Genomic DNA, 15336 nt, shown 5'->3' with positions numbered 1-15336 from the left:
ATACATATATGTATATTATCGAATATTATATATATGTATCCGTATTATTTAAAAATTGAAAATTAAAATAAAAGAAGGAAATAAGAATTTTATTACATAAACAAATATATGCATACAGAATATATATATATATATATATATATATATATATATATATATATATATATATATTATATATATACACATATACATATATACATATGCATATATAATTATTGTGAAAATAGAAGTATAACATTACTATATTTATATAACAGTAATTGTGTAGCTTTATATCGATATGGCATAACGAAGAAACTTAATGTCAAAATTTTATTGATATTATCACACAATGTTAAACTAGATTCAAGTGTAATACGTAGGCATATCTTCTTATTTATAAAAAAAAAGGAAAAAAGAAAAAAAAAAAAATAAGAAAATAATATTTACTTTTCATTACATAAAAAAAAAAAAAAAGAATATACATTCTGGTTCACAACCCAGAATTGAAAAAATATAAAATCCTAGAATTTTACTTGCATAACACATTTGTACATACACGCTCATTTCTGATCCTTTATATGAAGATTGTTTCAAATAAACAATACTAACAACTAATTTTTTTTTGCAAATGTTTAGTACTCCTACTTTCCAATATAAGAATATGCTAGAAGGAAAAAAAAATTATGCAATAAAATACAATATACTAATAATGGTAATATAAAACAGGAAGATTATAAATGTTGAATGTTTTCAATATTACAAAATAATAATGATTAATATAATTATTTCTAAGAAATTTCTAGACAGTCATTTGTTAATTGTTTCAAAAAATGTCATACATTTTATAATGCTCTTATCTATTCTAATATTATTTTAACTTTTGAATACATAAAGAGCAATTAAAATGAATTCTAAATCATTATTGTTGCACTCTAAATATGTGCCATGCAAAAATAATACACGCTGGAAGATGTCACATAAGTGTAGAAGAAATCATTGTTCTGATTACATCTTACATCGAATATCATTGCAATTATGGATTGTTAGTAATCATGTATTTATATTTAAATGCGTAACTCTGATATATCTTAATATCTAATTCCATAGGATAAATTTTATGAAAACGAGCTTGATGATGATAGTTCAGAGGTCAAATTTATAAAGAAAAAATTAACTAAAATAGATGAAAGATATAGATTTATGAAATTTCTTCCTTTGATGATAAAAATAAAACCAAGAATAACACAAAATCATGTAATAAAGAAATCTATATTAGAAAGGTATATTATTTTATAACCTGATCGCTTGAATTTTATCATAATAATAGAAACGTTATTTTAGAAGGCAACATCGTATGCGTTATGCGATATTTGATGGAACCAGAAAAAGTACATACAGAGCGGAATTATATAGATCCGTTTTAATAGCAAAACCAGATCATGCGTGTTTTCATAACTTTCAAAAAAATATTTTATACAGAGTACGTGTATTATATTAAATAATCTTCATTATAGTTACAAGTATAATTATAAAGATATGTTATTTTTGTTTGCAGAAGACAATAATATTAACAAATATTAGTAATACTTCGACAAAATTTCAAATACAGCCTATATCTCGTCATTCTAAGTTTATAGTTAGAATACAAAATAAAAAATTAGAAAGAAATTTTATTGCCCCGGGAATGCAACTCAAGTTAATTATTTCTTTTTATACTGAAGATTTATACGAGGAAGAAGAAATTATTACTATATATGTTCAACATGGAAGACCAATTAATATTAAATTACAATGTATTAGAGATCCTCCTACATTGAAAAGTAAATACTTTTTATGATAATAAATCATATTTCATTTTGTTAGAACATTATCTAATATATTTATATATTTGTAGGAATTATCATACCACATTTACTGTCTGCAGAATCCGAGATAAATAATTTATATTCAACTGAGAGTACTACGGTGTCTAGCAATTCATGTATAACTGAGGTATAATATTATAAATATTATTAATATAATATTTTATATTTCTTTATAATCCTCAATATGTATAAAATCTTATTTTCTTTTTTTCTTTAGTATTCAAATACTATCAGAAAGTTTAATAAATATTATTCTAACAAAAGATCATTAATGAATGCTGTTAACTCCAACATGATTTTTGAATGTGAAAAATGTTTTGTTGGTGAACAGGTTGCCTTACAAATTAGATTTAAAAATATTGGAGCCGATGGAAAATTCATTTTAATAAGTGAAATTGATTGGTACAGCATGTGTATAGAAGTAATTTATTTTTTTTATATATATTATAACAATCATTTAGTAATCATGTATGTATATTTGCATGCCATATCCCATATATATAATATTAATTAATCTGATAGAAAAATTAATCGATTATATAAATTATAAATTATTATTTCTTGTTATAGGATATCACAGATATAAATATACTTAGTTTACAATGCTTTGCTGTATGGCCAGCATATTTTGTTTTGAAAACGCAAGAAGATATATACATTCATACATATTTCTTTCCTGATTCATACGGAATGCATGTAATGAATATAAAAATGTATATTAAAAAATGTCTTAACTAACATAATGGTAAAACTAAACCTTAACTAACATAATAATAAAAATTTTCAGGTTGATACATTCTACATAGTTACTGACAATTATTCTGTTAAATCCTTTGAATTAATTGGCGATGGCATTATGTATGAACCACAGACTTTTCAAATTAATAGCGTAAGTATGTACTAGAAAATAATTTATATATTTTAATCAATATTTAATGTACTCTCTAAAAAAGAAATATAATTTTTAGCAATCGGAAGGGACATATTTATCCTTGACAAAAATTGATATGGAATCTGTTGTTCATTATGATCTAAATATACAGAGAAATTTTTTAAAAGAATTTCAAGTTATAACTAAGAAAATTTCAATAACTAATACCAGGTAAAATATGTTTTAAATATTTCTAATATTCTTGTATCATTGTTATATCAGAATTAACTGATATATCTCTTAAATTATATGTATAGTCAAATGTATATGTTTTTTCGTTGGGAAAAATGTTCAGTAAAAGTTAAAGAAAAAAATGAAATCGAGGATGAAATCGAAGGTGAAAACGACGATGAAAACTTTTTGGATTACTTTTATATAATACCTGAAAGTGGTATTTTTTTTGCTTCTGTTGATTTAAATTTTAACATAGTAATTACAATTCCATCAATTAATTTGCCTGACGGTCACATATATGGCCTTCTTCAGTATGTATCAAAAACAATTATATTTATATATATCAAGATTATATATATATTATTAAGCAGACAATTCAATTAAATTCTTATTATTATATTTTTAGATTATATATTGAAGATATACCTCAAGCTGCTATATCAAAGAGCCATAAATTATGGACTATAGAAAGTCAAACAAAAAGACGTGTTTGCACTACTAATGTAAGCAATTTATTTTTAATTTGGCAATGCAGATAATGGAATATATATATACATATATACATATATACATATATATATATTTTTTTTATTTTCTTATTAGTCTGTGGATATCTTAGTGGCTGATATTAAATTAATACAAACTTTGTATTATGATGCATCATTTAAGAAGAAGTAAATTGTATTATAATAATTATTATAATTATTACAATATGTATATTAAATTTTAATGTAAGATTTTTAATGTTTTTATAGATCAGATGAATATAACGATAAAGACATTCTTGAAATTGATATATCACAATCGTCGATAAAAAAAGATTTGTCAGATATAGATCTAAAAATATATAGTGATCAAAAATCTATAATAATGCCAGCATTGGTAAGATAACAATTATAGTTAAATTTAAAAAACATTTTTTTATTAACTCAAGTTGTTAAACGCAGATGATGGAAGAATTATTTTCCACTCTTGATATTATTGACATAGAAACAATAAAATCATTTATTTGTGAACCTATTATCAGCCATGGAGTTCTACGACCACTTAGGTTGATATATAGAATGTGAAAATAATAAATATATTCATGATATAATTTCTGATTCCAATGTTTTATCATTTTTAATAATAGATTATTTATTGGAATAAAAGAAATGTTTACTGTGAATATAAAAAATATGACAACCACTTCAGTTTCATATAATTGGGGTAATCCTATAGGATTAGATTGCTTAAAGTTAAAACTTATTTTCTGCTGTGAAAGTGATTGCATCCCAGCAGGAGTTACAAAAAATATACAAATCATTTTTTGTCCTATAGAAGAGGTGATTTAATTTAATGAATATTTTATTACATTAATTATAATTAATCTATAAAATATATTTTATGATTTTTATTTCAGGGATATGTTGAATCTTTTTATATACCATGTTATATCGAGTATTCACCAAAAATTATATTTTTACAAGTTGAATGTGAGATCAAGTCACTTTACGTTACCTTTCATATACCATATTCAGATGATATTTTAAAAACATCTGACATTTGCTTTGAATGGCATACCTCCAATATTACTATTCGGCCTAATTTATTGACACTACAAAGCTCAATGCTAAACAAAGTAATTATATATATATATATATATGTATATTTTTTTTTAAATATTGTGTAATAGAAATTTTTAATACATTTATAGACTATTTTTGGAAAAAATGATATTATTAACAATTTACAAAAGTATTCTTTAGAATCTTTTTATATGAATCAAAGTATATATTATGAAAAAACAGGAGAAATTGATTATGAGGAAGATGAAGCATTTAATCAATTAGTGCCTTTTGATAAAACTATATCAATATGTCATCCGGTTACAATTGAATTTTTGGAAGTACCTTTAGGAGTTGGTACATTCAGATTTCTTTTATTTTCCTATTTATATTACAATATTATTATATAATGGATAAATTTATATGAGAAATATTTTTAGTTACAAAGAAAACGTTTTTGATAAAAAATGAAACTCCTATTGCATCAAGCTTTTGGTTGAAAGTAAATAATTTTTATCCTGTTTATATAACAGAAAAAGGAAAAATAAAGAAAGATATGATACAATCTATTTATAAAATGATAATAAGTCAGCATACAGGTAATATCAAATATTTATATTATTATATATATATATTTTTTATCATTATTTTCCTTTCACAGATGATATTTGGAATGAAATAAAACAGCCTAATTCTGGCATACTTATTTATATAAATCCTTTTCTAACAGAATTAACTCCGTACAAAGACGTATTTGTAGATATATATGTATTCGTTGATACATGGGGAATTTATACAGATGAATTGGAAATAAATATCCTCGGATTACCGCCATATATATTAAGCATTTGTGTGCAAGTTACAGAAATGCCTATATCATTTCCGATATGTGAAAAGACACCACAAAAAATACCAATGTGTAGGTCAGTAATTAATTAACACAAATAAGACAGATTTTTATCTGTGAAAAATATATACTTTTGATGAATATTTAAATTTTTATAGATTTGGAATTCTTTCTGCAAGTTCACAAAAAGAAGTCAGAAAAATTTTTATGAAAAATAAAAGCAGCGTACCATTAATCGTAAACTGGCAAATTGTTTCAATAGAAAGTTTCTCTGAAAGTTATTCTATGCCATTTAATGTCATCTTACATATGCGTACTCACTTTACAAATAAATTAGCAATGGCTTTAAGAAAATTGAAGGAGAAAAATGAAAATGATAATTTATTAAGAAAACGTTTAGAGGTCTATGTATTTCAAAATAATTGTCAGACGTTAAATGATTCGCAATGCATCATTTCTACAGATTCAAATTCAAATTATGAATTTGATATCTTTGAGTATTAATTTTGTTTCCTAAATAATTTTATTCGATTAAATTATTGATGTGTAATAAAATTCTTTTTCTTTTTTAATTTAGATACGAAATGTGCTCTAGTGTTTTTAATGATCGATATAAAAATAATGGCAAACGAATTAACAAATCCCAAAGTACAGAATTTCAAATAGATTTGATTCCTAATAATCTTATAGATAGTACAATTTGTACAGTAAGTTTCAACTTAATTGGAATTAATTAAATATGAGAATGAATTAAAAATAAACTTTAAATGTCGTTCCTTCAAAAGATTTCTCCTGAGGAAACTTTTATACCACCCAAAGGAAAAGTATACGTCGAAATAAAAATATTTCCAAATAAATGTCCGCTATATAAAGATAAATATAAAATATCTTGCAATGCATTGGGTTTTATACAAATTGCTCCAATGGACGAGTAATGGAAATTTTTTTATTAATATTAAAAAATAAAAAAATAATACGATATATTCATTTTAATATCCATTTTTTTTTCTTTTTTTTTTTTTAATATATTACAGATACAAGAAGAAATATTATTGTAGGCACAATAGTTTATTAACACCAATAACGATTCAAATCGAAGCACAAATTGTTTTATCACGTCTTACTTATGATATTCCTAAATTTAATAGATCGTTCACATTTTATGCAGACGATGTAATGATAAGTTTGCATCATACAATGAAGTATGTTATTTATTTTCTTTTTTTTTTTTTTTTTTTTTATATATAAAAAGGATTTTCGATAGTTATGGATTAAAATTTTATCTGATAAATTACAGGATTAATAAAACTTACGTATTTTATAATAAAGGAGAAAGCCCGATAATTGCGAAATTTGAAGTAAATGATCCATTTACAATAGATTATATCGATAGTCATTGTAAGATGAATAATATACATGATTTTGTAAAAAGTATATGCATAGATGGATGGAATTCTATCAAAGTTAGTTAGCAAAATTTTTGTAAATAGTGCACATTAACGAATTTACATATATTATTTCAGGTACATGTTGCTTGTTCAGTAAATGCTAAGCTAATTGAAGAGATAATAGAAACGAAAAAAAATATAATCTCACGATATGAACCAGGATTTTCAAAACGTACAAATAATTGGTTTAATACAGGACAGTTACGTATTATATATACTGATAACAGTAGTCAGGTAATTAATATGAACAAAATATAAAAATATTTCTTATTTCGCTTTTCAAATGATATTAAAAATATAAATTATAAAAATTATAGGTACTGAAGTTGCTTTTAAAAATTTATTTACCCTTATTACGAGTTTCTCCATGTTTGAATTTCGGACATGTATGTGTCGGAGAAGAAAAAAAATTTATATTGGATGTTGAAAATTTGTCTGGTATTAATTTTATTATATTAATTATTTTTCTCCTTAATTCTCTTTCTCTCTTTCTCTCTATGAATACATAGATACGTGATATTGCAGCTTACAAATGTAAAATTGAAATCAAAAAAACTAATTTCAATGAAGATTTCAATTATGATCCTATTATGGGAGAAATACTTGCTTGTCCTGTTAATGGCAAACATACTTTACCAATTACAGTATGTTTTAGTCCAAGGTTTGTAAAATATTCTATATTTTTTTTTACTATACAAATATAAATGTACGCATACATTAGTAATTGATTCATTAAGTAAGGAATTTGATGGAAGATAATATTAGATAACTTTTGAATAGGAATATTGGACCATCAATAGAGATATTGAAAATAATGTCCACTGTACCAAATTATGAAGAAAAATGTATACTTTGCGGTGAAGGTGTTTTAGATGAAAATTGTCAGACAAATGAAGCTCAAGAATGACGATAAATTTTAAAAATCAAAGTAAGGACGCAACTCACGACTTAATTTAATAAAATTATTTTAGTTATACTTCTTCCATAATTTGCTTAGTAAAGCATGCTATAAAAAAGCCAATACTATCCTGTTCAGGTCCCATCCTAAGTAAACATTCTGATTCATTTTCTGTTAATCCATCAATGCTATATCCTTTAGAAAAAAATGTTTTTGTTTGGTCTCTAATGAAATCTAATTGATCACTAATGGAATTCAATTTTAAACATGGATATGTTTTTAGAGCCCATGAGATAATACCTTCGTTCTCAGCTATCGTAATAGTACAAGTACTATATACTAAGATTCCATTTGGTTTCAAAAGATGAACAGCCTATATATATGTATATATATATATATATATATACATATACATACATATATATATATATATATATATATGCATACAATGAAGAATTAAAATAATGACAAAAAATTGTAAAAATTGAATTCTTTAATTCCAACAAACTTACCGTTGAGAATAGTTTCCTTTGTAAAGCCACATACGAGCGAAGTTGTACAGCAGTAATTTTATTAAGAAGTTGTGGTCTTTGTCCTAATGCACTGCATGGACTATCCAATAATATACGATCAAAACTATCATTTTTAAATGGTGGCCCATCGTTAATATTCGAATTATCTGCATATTTATTATAAGCCTTTTTTGAATTGTACCAAAAACATTTTACATTACCGCTTGAAAATTTATTACAATTTAATTTAAGTTTTTCTGATTTGGATTTGTTTCTATCAAGAGCTATTAGAATACCCTAGGAAAAAAAAAAAAAAGAACGTAATTCATTTTCAAGCGTTAGTATTATGAATAATCACATATAAATTATGGATCTTTTACCTTTCCCTTCATAAGGGCCGAAATGTGTGTACTTTTATTTCCTGGCGCTGAACACATATCAAGAATTGTTTCTCCAGGCTGTGGATTTAAAACGCGAGTACAAATAATTGATGGTAAATTTTGTAACAATGCCCACCCATCCGGTACTGAAATATTATTTAATTGTGGGAGTCGAGAAATGACATCAGTCATATATATTGCAACGCCCCTAAAGCAATATGAATTATATGAAAATTTTATTTATAGTAATTTTATATACTATAAATAAAAGAATTCTATCAAAAGGTTCTACCTTACTTGTCCGCCATTGCAGAAAATATTTTCTCTTGTTTGCATGATAATTCCATTACCCAAAAATGTTTTATTTTCATTATCAACTTCAGATGGTTTAAGTAATCCTTTCTTGGAACAACCAACAATATCTGCAAATACGCTTACTACATCTCCTACATTTAAACCTAATAAAAACAATATTGTCATTAGTAGAGGTCATTATTAGATTTAAAACATCTATGGAAATCTATAAAAAAAATGTACCATTTGGAATTCCTAAGATTCCTGGAGCATATACATGTGAACCTCTTAATACAGCTGATCCACATGCCGCATCAACAATAACTTCCTTCGAATGCTTTGATAAATCTAATTTTATAGATTCGTCCCAACTGTGTACAGTAACTATCTCTGATAAATGGGGGAATGTTGTTATTGTTGGCAGACGATTTTCATACTGCTGAATATTATTATTTTTTTTTTAGGACCATACTATTAAATAGATATATAAATACAAGGATTTGTATTCAATTAAATAGACGATGACTTACCTCCGATATCACGTCATTTAAATGATCTATTACTTGTTTAGCCGTGGTCAGTAATAAATTAACTCTATAGGTAATAGTTTTTGGTGTACTACAAATCCATTCGTACAGAGCATCTAATTTTTTCTACATATAAATTCAACTGGTATAATTTTATATAATTTAAATGTAGAAATTGGGATGCTGTTGAAAAATTTACCTCAATCTCATTTTGTTCTATAGGAACGCCATTAATATTAATCTTCATAAAATCTTTTTCCAATTCATTATGTATTTCAGATTTAAATTTAAAAGGAACTTTTATAATTGACATATTGAAATTTAATAATTAATTAATTTACATTTAATTGTCATACATTAATAATATTATTTAAACAAATTAAAAAAACCTTTTAATTTCACCTAAACTAAGTATTTGTCTTTTATCCTAATTCAAAGAATCATTCATTCATTCTCTTATAAATCTGAGCTTCTTTTTGCTCACGTGGTATCATATACTAAAATTTTAATATATAATATATCATCGACCAATGAGGAACGGCGTCGATCTATCCGCTTGACCAATCAGAGACAATGATGCAAGATGACATATGGAGAACGCTATCGATGTGACATCTAGCGGCGCATATTTAAATGAAAATAGATTTTGGAAGTCACGTGATCGATTTAACCAATAAGAAAATTTCGAGGGCCCTATACGTGGCATAAGGCATGAATCCTTTCCACGTCCGCCATTTTGACATACGGTACTTTTCGAGAGTGTTGGTTTTATGTTTTATCGTTTCTCGTGAAAAAATAATCTTTTTTACTGAAACGTAAGTAACGTAAGTGATATATACGTGGAAGGTGTCGTTAAAAGGGTTCTCAATAATCAGGCCAAGTTAAATAAATAATGGAAGTTTGAGCGTGGAACCTTTGACGATTCGCTGGGGAGTAGGTCGAAGGTGACAGACAACCGGGTGTACGCAGTGGCTTCGCAAACCGCACAATATCCCCCGCCTTGTTTGCATTACTACGATATTGGCGTATTAAGTAGCCAACAAGTTTTGAAAGTGCATAAATCTACAACAAAGCACTCTAAAGATATATAAATAAGGGTATGCTAGTCTGATAATCATAGCGATGTATTAAAATGAGAATCAATAGCGCGCAGCGTGAGCATCTCGTGCGTGCCTCCACAATTCTTTTTTCTTTCTTTTTTTTCTTTTTTTCTCTCTCTCTCTCTCTCTCTCTCTCCTCGCTCTCTTTCTCTCTTTTTTTTTTCTCTCTACGGATTTTATATATTGTTTTCTTTTTACTTCGGACCAAAACTCGTACGTCTTCATAAATAATTTCTTTTCGACATTATATTTTTAATATACTTCGTTATTATATATCGTGGTTATTCAGGTTAACTCATTCGGGCTCGACTGACAAGTGCATGTTAATTCCTACGTGTTTGTGCAGTTGCACGGTTTGCGTGGCAAAAATTTTCTTCCTTCTTTTTTTTTTTTTTTTTTTTTTTTTTTTAAATATATTTATTCGATTACAAGTTATTCCTACGTACGTAGAAGAAGATATATCATTTAATAGCTTTTCTTTTGTTTGATGTATATTTTTTAACTACCATATTTGCGTCGTACCTTATTTCACAGAATTACGATTAAAATGTTCTTCGCAGCCTTTATATATCTTATTTTTCGATTACATTATAAATAATATATGTATATATATATATATATATATATATATGTATATATATATATATATTTTTGACTATATGTTGAGTTAATAATGGCACTGTGACTATATTGTATGTCACGTATCTCATCCGCATCTTATAATTTTTTTTTCTAAATAGAATCAACATCATCGTTAATTATTCCAAGTAAAAGAATCGATTTCAATGTGTACCTTCATTTAAAAATTTATCAAACACAATCAATTTTTTAATAGGATTAAATCGATAGGAGATAGGATAGATAAGTGTAATTTCGTTCCTCAATGATATTTTGAAATTGAAATTAATGATTTATGATTTTTATTCAAATTTTGATGTAATATAATTCGATACGAAAGAGTATCATTTGAATATTTAATTCATTAATATATACATTTGTTACAGGTATCTCTACATAGCTAATACCAGCCATGGGGAATATGTTTGCAACATTATTCAAAGGCCTCTTTGGCAAAAAAGAAATGAGAATTTTGATGGTAGGCCTCGATGCAGCTGGTAAAACCACAATTCTGTACAAATTAAAATTAGGGGAAATTGTTACAACGATTCCCACTATAGGTAAATATAAACACACACACACACATATATATATACATATATATATATATATATACCATATATTATGTTTATTTTACACGTTCTTCCTATTTCATTTTTTTTTTTTTTTTTTTTTTTCTTTTTTTTTTATATGTTATTCGTATATTATGTAATATCTTGAAACGAACAATGCTTTTACAAAATTATTCTTACTTAACTAAAAATATGCTGAACTAATGAAATAGTTTCTTCGTATAGGGTTCAATGTAGAAACAGTCGAGTATAAGAACATAAGTTTTACTGTATGGGATGTAGGTGGCCAAGACAAAATCAGACCTTTGTGGCGACATTACTTCCAGAATACACAAGTATGTTCTTGTTTTCTTTCTTTTCTTTCTTTTAATTTAATTTAATTTAATTTAATTTTTCATTTTTATTTTATTTTCCTTTTTCCTTTCTTTCTTTTTTTTTTTTTTTTTTTGTCATCGTGCTTTTCGAATTACTTTGAGTTATATATTTGTAATTAATTTTTAATCGACATGATATTTCATTGTTTTAGGGACTTATATTTGTCGTTGATAGTAATGATAGGGAACGTATTGGTGAAGCACGTGAGGAGTTGATGAGAATGTTAGCAGAGGATGAGCTTAGAGATGCGGTACTTTTAATATTCGCTAATAAACAAGTAAGTAATAATAATAATATTAATAATAATAATAATAATAATAATAATAATAATAATAATAATAATAATAATAATGTGTATGAATAATAATTATTAGTATGAAGAATTTTTTATCCTATTGGTTCGTATGGTGTCTATAATTGTTTAGCCGTTCGACATTTGAACTTTTCTTGAAATTGTTATGGATCATTGTCTAATGTAAAATATTACAGGATCTGCCAAATGCGATGAATGCTGCAGAAATAACTGATAAATTGGGTTTGCATTCTTTACGTAATCGTAATTGGTACATACAAGCAACGTGTGCCACGAGTGGAGATGGACTTTACGAGGGTCTAGATTGGCTCTCCAATCAACTTAAAAATGCCAACCGCTAATCGGAACGTTATTTTGTCAACATTCAGTTGCTATATTAACATCATACAACAACAACAACAACAACTACAACAACAACAACAAAAAAAAACAGCTGCACACCCGTCCCCCCCACGAACGAATAATACTTTTAAAAAAAAAGAGCAGTAACACTTTGTGCGAAGCGCAAGATCCTTTGGATCTTGAGTGGAGGGTGAACAGGTTATCGTATGTTGTCACTGTGCCAGAGGAAGTTTTCGGGGGGAGGGGAGTGGGGAAAATAAAAAATATGGTCGTGAGCACACAATCGAACGGCCACACAGGACTATTGCCTTGAGCAACTTATTATTATAATTATTATTACATTAGCATTATAGTTACACTTTTTACACAGAGATACCACAAGAAATGTGGACAAAAACTTGAAGTAATTGTATTAAAGTACCTAACTCTGAAACATACAATACACAATTAATTAATTAATTAATTAATTAATAATAATAATTTAAATGATATCTTTGACAAACAAACAAACAAACGAAAAAAAAAAAGGAAAAAAAAAACCAATTTAAGAACAAGACAAATGCGAAAAGTACCCACGGTGTTGTCAGTTTGAATGCGTTGGACATACTGATTATTCATAATGTAGCTGCATATTGTACATTACATTATATAAATACGATGATAAAATGTGATCAATAGATGGTGAGAGAATGTTGCTCTGTCCATTACATTGCAAAATGTTACATTGGCCCATCAGTTTGAATAGAAACAGAGAGTAAAATAACTGACGGTGCAATGACTTTACTGTTTCTAATTACAACAAATTTGTTTCTATTTTTTTAAGTTTTTTTTTCACTGAATAGACTTTGAAAGGGGGAAAAAAAGAAATTAAAAAAAAAAAAAAAATAATAATAATAATAATAATAATAATAATAAAATAATAAAAAGGACACGAAAAAAAAAGAAGAATACAGAAATGGAACTATATAAACTGCATATGATTGTTTCGCTCTAAATTGTTAGTGTAACAGCAGGTGCAGTAATTGCACCCTCCTCCACCTGCTTTGAATTAACATTAAATAGCGAGCCGATCATATGAATCAAATCTCAGTGTAAAGGAGATATCATTTATTTATTGCACCTTGATAAAGGTAAAATTAGAGAAAAGGAAAAGAAAAGAGAACAAAAATTAAAAAAAAAAAAATTAAAAAAAAAAAAAGTATAAAAAATAAAAAATCGTCGACATTCCGAAATTATTGCAGCAGCGACCGCCGCAGCGGGGAAAAAAAGAAATTCCGGTTGAATTATTGAAGGGAAAATAAAGAAAGAAAGAAAGAAAGAAAGAAAGAAATTGAAAAGAAAGGGGAAAAAAAAAAGTAATAAGATTATTCTTTAGGAAAAGAAACAAAAGGAAAAAAAACGAGTAAAATCACGAAACTAAACGAATGACAGATCTCTCACGTAGTCGATGAGAGAGGATAGATAGGCCTCGCAAATTCTTAAGCCAGAAAAGATCATCCTGGCTGATTGATTATTGGCAAAGTCTGCCTTAAAGTATCATCATTTTGAAGCCGTTTCACGAATCCTTCTTCTCGACGTCCCTGATAATAATTCTTTTTCTTTTTTTTTTTTTTTTTTTTTTCTTCTCTCCTTAAAATACATTGTTTTTATTAACTAATCCTCCCCCTAATTGACAGAATCGCCTTTTCGTCACATGCGGAAATTCGTATAATTATGTATGAATGTTTAAACAACTTGTGAAATATACTGTAATTGTGCTTTATACAGTCCACGTTCTTATTTGCCATTGATGAATGAGTCTTAATCTTCTTTTCTTCTTCTTTTTTTTTTTTTTTTTTTTTTCTTCCTCGTTTTGGTTGATATTGATTGATTAACATGCAGATATAGATTCTTGAAATGTATGCGCGTTGAACCTTTAAAAAAAAAAAAAAAAACGAGGAACTCTAGCTAATACAAAGACAATATTTTTTTCTCCTAATGTTTTTTTTTTATTTTTTATTTTTTTAATGTTCAGTTACTTCCAATATTCAAGTTAGTTTCTAATTAAAAAATATAAAATATAAAAAAAAAAAAAAGATAGAAAAGAACGAATCAATTAAATTACAAGCACGATTACTTTTTCACTAACAAAGACTGCACTCCACTCTCATCATACATACAAGCATGTTTTCATTTAGCTATTTAAGACTGTTGTTTTTCTTTTTTTTTTTTTTTATTTTTTTTTTCCTCCATAGCGACTTATTATAAATTAATTCATTGTGTTAGTTCTCTTCATTTTATTATTATTATTATTATTATTATTATTATTATTATTATTATTATTATTATCATCATCTTTTTAGTTTTTTAGTTACTATATATTATTTTAAATGACCGCATGTAGAATAGAATCGTAAATCTTTCTTTAAAATCTTTGTTACGTGTGTATGTTCATTAATTAGAAGTTATAAATGCTTTTTATAAGAAGGGGCTATCTTTTTTTCAATTTTTCTTCATTGAAAATAAAAAAAGGAAAGATTAATAAATATATATATATATGTATATATATATATGCAGTTATATAATAAGTGATTCTAATTTAATATTCTTTTTTTGTACTCTTTCTTTCTTT

At 26.0% G+C, this 15336-nt stretch overlaps 4 protein-coding genes across 18 annotated transcripts; 3 read left to right on the top strand and 1 right to left on the bottom strand.

The window, feature by feature from the left end:
- Positions 1-164: 164 nt before the first annotated feature.
- On the top strand, positions 165-3843 carry LOC124957390. Of its 5 annotated transcripts, XM_047514397.1 has the most exons (12): positions 165-1262; positions 1324-1462; positions 1538-1802; positions 1877-1974; positions 2065-2268; positions 2418-2543; positions 2635-2736; positions 2816-2949; positions 3036-3263; positions 3359-3455; positions 3556-3626; positions 3708-3843. In XM_047514397.1, exons 1-12 carry the CDS (start codon positions 1183-1185, stop codon positions 3841-3843), a joined length of 1680 nt encoding a protein of 559 aa, XP_047370353.1. In that variant the 5' UTR covers positions 165-1182. The 5 variants fall into 5 exon arrangements, with proteins under 5 accessions (XP_047370353.1, XP_047370356.1, XP_047370354.1 ...); XM_047514400.1 differs by lacking the exon at positions 2065-2268; XM_047514398.1 differs by lacking the exon at positions 2418-2543.
- Positions 3783-8132, top strand: LOC124957389. Of its 5 annotated transcripts, none has more exons than XM_047514396.1 (11): positions 3783-3834; positions 4085-4277; positions 4355-4573; positions 4649-4856; positions 4940-5098; positions 5161-5422; positions 5505-5843; positions 5924-6053; positions 6132-7028; positions 7112-7455; positions 7575-8132. In XM_047514396.1, exons 2-9 carry the CDS (start codon positions 4107-4109, stop codon positions 6279-6281), a joined length of 1638 nt encoding a protein of 545 aa, XP_047370352.1. In that variant the 5' UTR covers positions 3783-3834; positions 4085-4106; the 3' UTR covers positions 6282-7028; positions 7112-7455; positions 7575-8132. The 5 variants fall into 5 exon arrangements, with proteins under 5 accessions (XP_047370352.1, XP_047370350.1, XP_047370349.1 ...); XM_047514394.1 differs by lacking the exon at positions 3783-3834 and adding an exon at positions 3897-4003 and having other exon boundaries at positions 5230-5422; XM_047514393.1 differs by lacking the exon at positions 3783-3834 and adding an exon at positions 3897-4003 and having other exon boundaries at positions 7304-7455.
- On the bottom strand, positions 6282-9883 carry LOC124957393 (tRNA (cytosine(72)-C(5))-methyltransferase NSUN6). 6 transcript variants are annotated; one of them, XM_047514407.1, is made up of 8 exons: positions 9605-9882; positions 9409-9531; positions 9122-9317; positions 8877-9042; positions 8585-8792; positions 8205-8501; positions 7993-8065; positions 6282-7887 (listed from the first exon to the last, which is right to left on the bottom strand). In XM_047514407.1, exons 1-8 carry the CDS (start codon positions 9716-9718, stop codon positions 7766-7768), a joined length of 1299 nt encoding a protein of 432 aa, XP_047370363.1. In that variant the 5' UTR covers positions 9719-9882; the 3' UTR covers positions 6282-7765. The 6 variants fall into 6 exon arrangements, with proteins under 6 accessions (XP_047370363.1, XP_047370362.1, XP_047370361.1 ...); XM_047514409.1 differs by having other exon boundaries at positions 7772-7887; positions 7993-8031; XM_047514406.1 differs by having other exon boundaries at positions 6282-8065; positions 9122-9314; positions 9605-9883.
- A 199-nt stretch (positions 9884-10082) lies between these two features.
- On the top strand, positions 10083-14487 carry LOC124957396 (ADP-ribosylation factor 1). 2 transcript variants are annotated; one of them, XM_047514413.1, is made up of 5 exons: positions 10083-10220; positions 11510-11683; positions 11921-12030; positions 12222-12347; positions 12560-14487. In XM_047514413.1, exons 2-5 carry the CDS (start codon positions 11536-11538, stop codon positions 12722-12724), a joined length of 549 nt encoding a protein of 182 aa, XP_047370369.1. In that variant the 5' UTR covers positions 10083-10220; positions 11510-11535; the 3' UTR covers positions 12725-14487. The 2 variants fall into 2 exon arrangements, with proteins under 2 accessions (XP_047370369.1, XP_047370368.1); XM_047514412.1 differs by having other exon boundaries at positions 10113-10502.
- Positions 14488-15336: the final 849 nt, after the last annotated feature.

The sequence above is a fragment of the Vespa velutina genome, chromosome 25 (assembly GCF_912470025.1).
Source record: "Vespa velutina chromosome 25, iVesVel2.1, whole genome shotgun sequence".
In the NCBI taxonomy this organism is placed as follows: Eukaryota; Metazoa; Arthropoda; class Insecta; order Hymenoptera; family Vespidae; genus Vespa; species Vespa velutina.
This window is presented reverse-complemented; position numbering and strand designations above follow the sequence as displayed.

Coding starts and splice junctions, on each gene's coding strand:
- LOC124957390 (XM_047514397.1), top strand. CDS start 1,183: ATGAAATTTCTTCCTTTGATGATAAAAATAAAACCAAGAATAACACAA. Junction 1,263..1,323: donor AAGAAATCTATATTAGAAAG/GTATATTATTTT, acceptor ACGTTATTTTAG/AAGGCAACATCGTATGCGTT. Junction 3,627..3,707: donor GATGCATCATTTAAGAAGAA/GTAAATTGTATT, acceptor ATGTTTTTATAG/ATCAGATGAATATAACGATA.
- LOC124957396 (XM_047514413.1), top strand. CDS start 11,536: ATGGGGAATATGTTTGCAACATTATTCAAAGGCCTCTTTGGCAAAAAA. Junction 11,684..11,920: donor TACAACGATTCCCACTATAG/GTAAATATAAAC, acceptor TTCTTCGTATAG/GGTTCAATGTAGAAACAGTC. Junction 12,348..12,559: donor TAATATTCGCTAATAAACAA/GTAAGTAATAAT, acceptor AAAATATTACAG/GATCTGCCAAATGCGATGAA.
- LOC124957393 (XM_047514405.1), bottom strand. CDS start 9,718: ATGTCAATTATAAAAGTTCCTTTTAAATTTAAATCTGAAATACATAAT. Junction 8,502..8,584: donor CGGCCCTTATGAAGGGAAAG/GTAAAAGATCCA, acceptor TTTTTTTCCTAG/GGTATTCTAATAGCTCTTGA. Junction 8,066..8,204: donor AAAGGAAACTATTCTCAACG/GTAAGTTTGTTG, acceptor ACATATATATAG/GCTGTTCATCTTTTGAAACC.
- LOC124957389 (XM_047514393.1), top strand. CDS start 3,900: ATGATGGAAGAATTATTTTCCACTCTTGATATTATTGACATAGAAACA. Junction 4,004..4,084: donor GGAGTTCTACGACCACTTAG/GTTGATATATAG, acceptor TTTTAATAATAG/ATTATTTATTGGAATAAAAG. Junction 5,099..5,160: donor GATAATAAGTCAGCATACAG/GTAATATCAAAT, acceptor TTCCTTTCACAG/ATGATATTTGGAATGAAATA.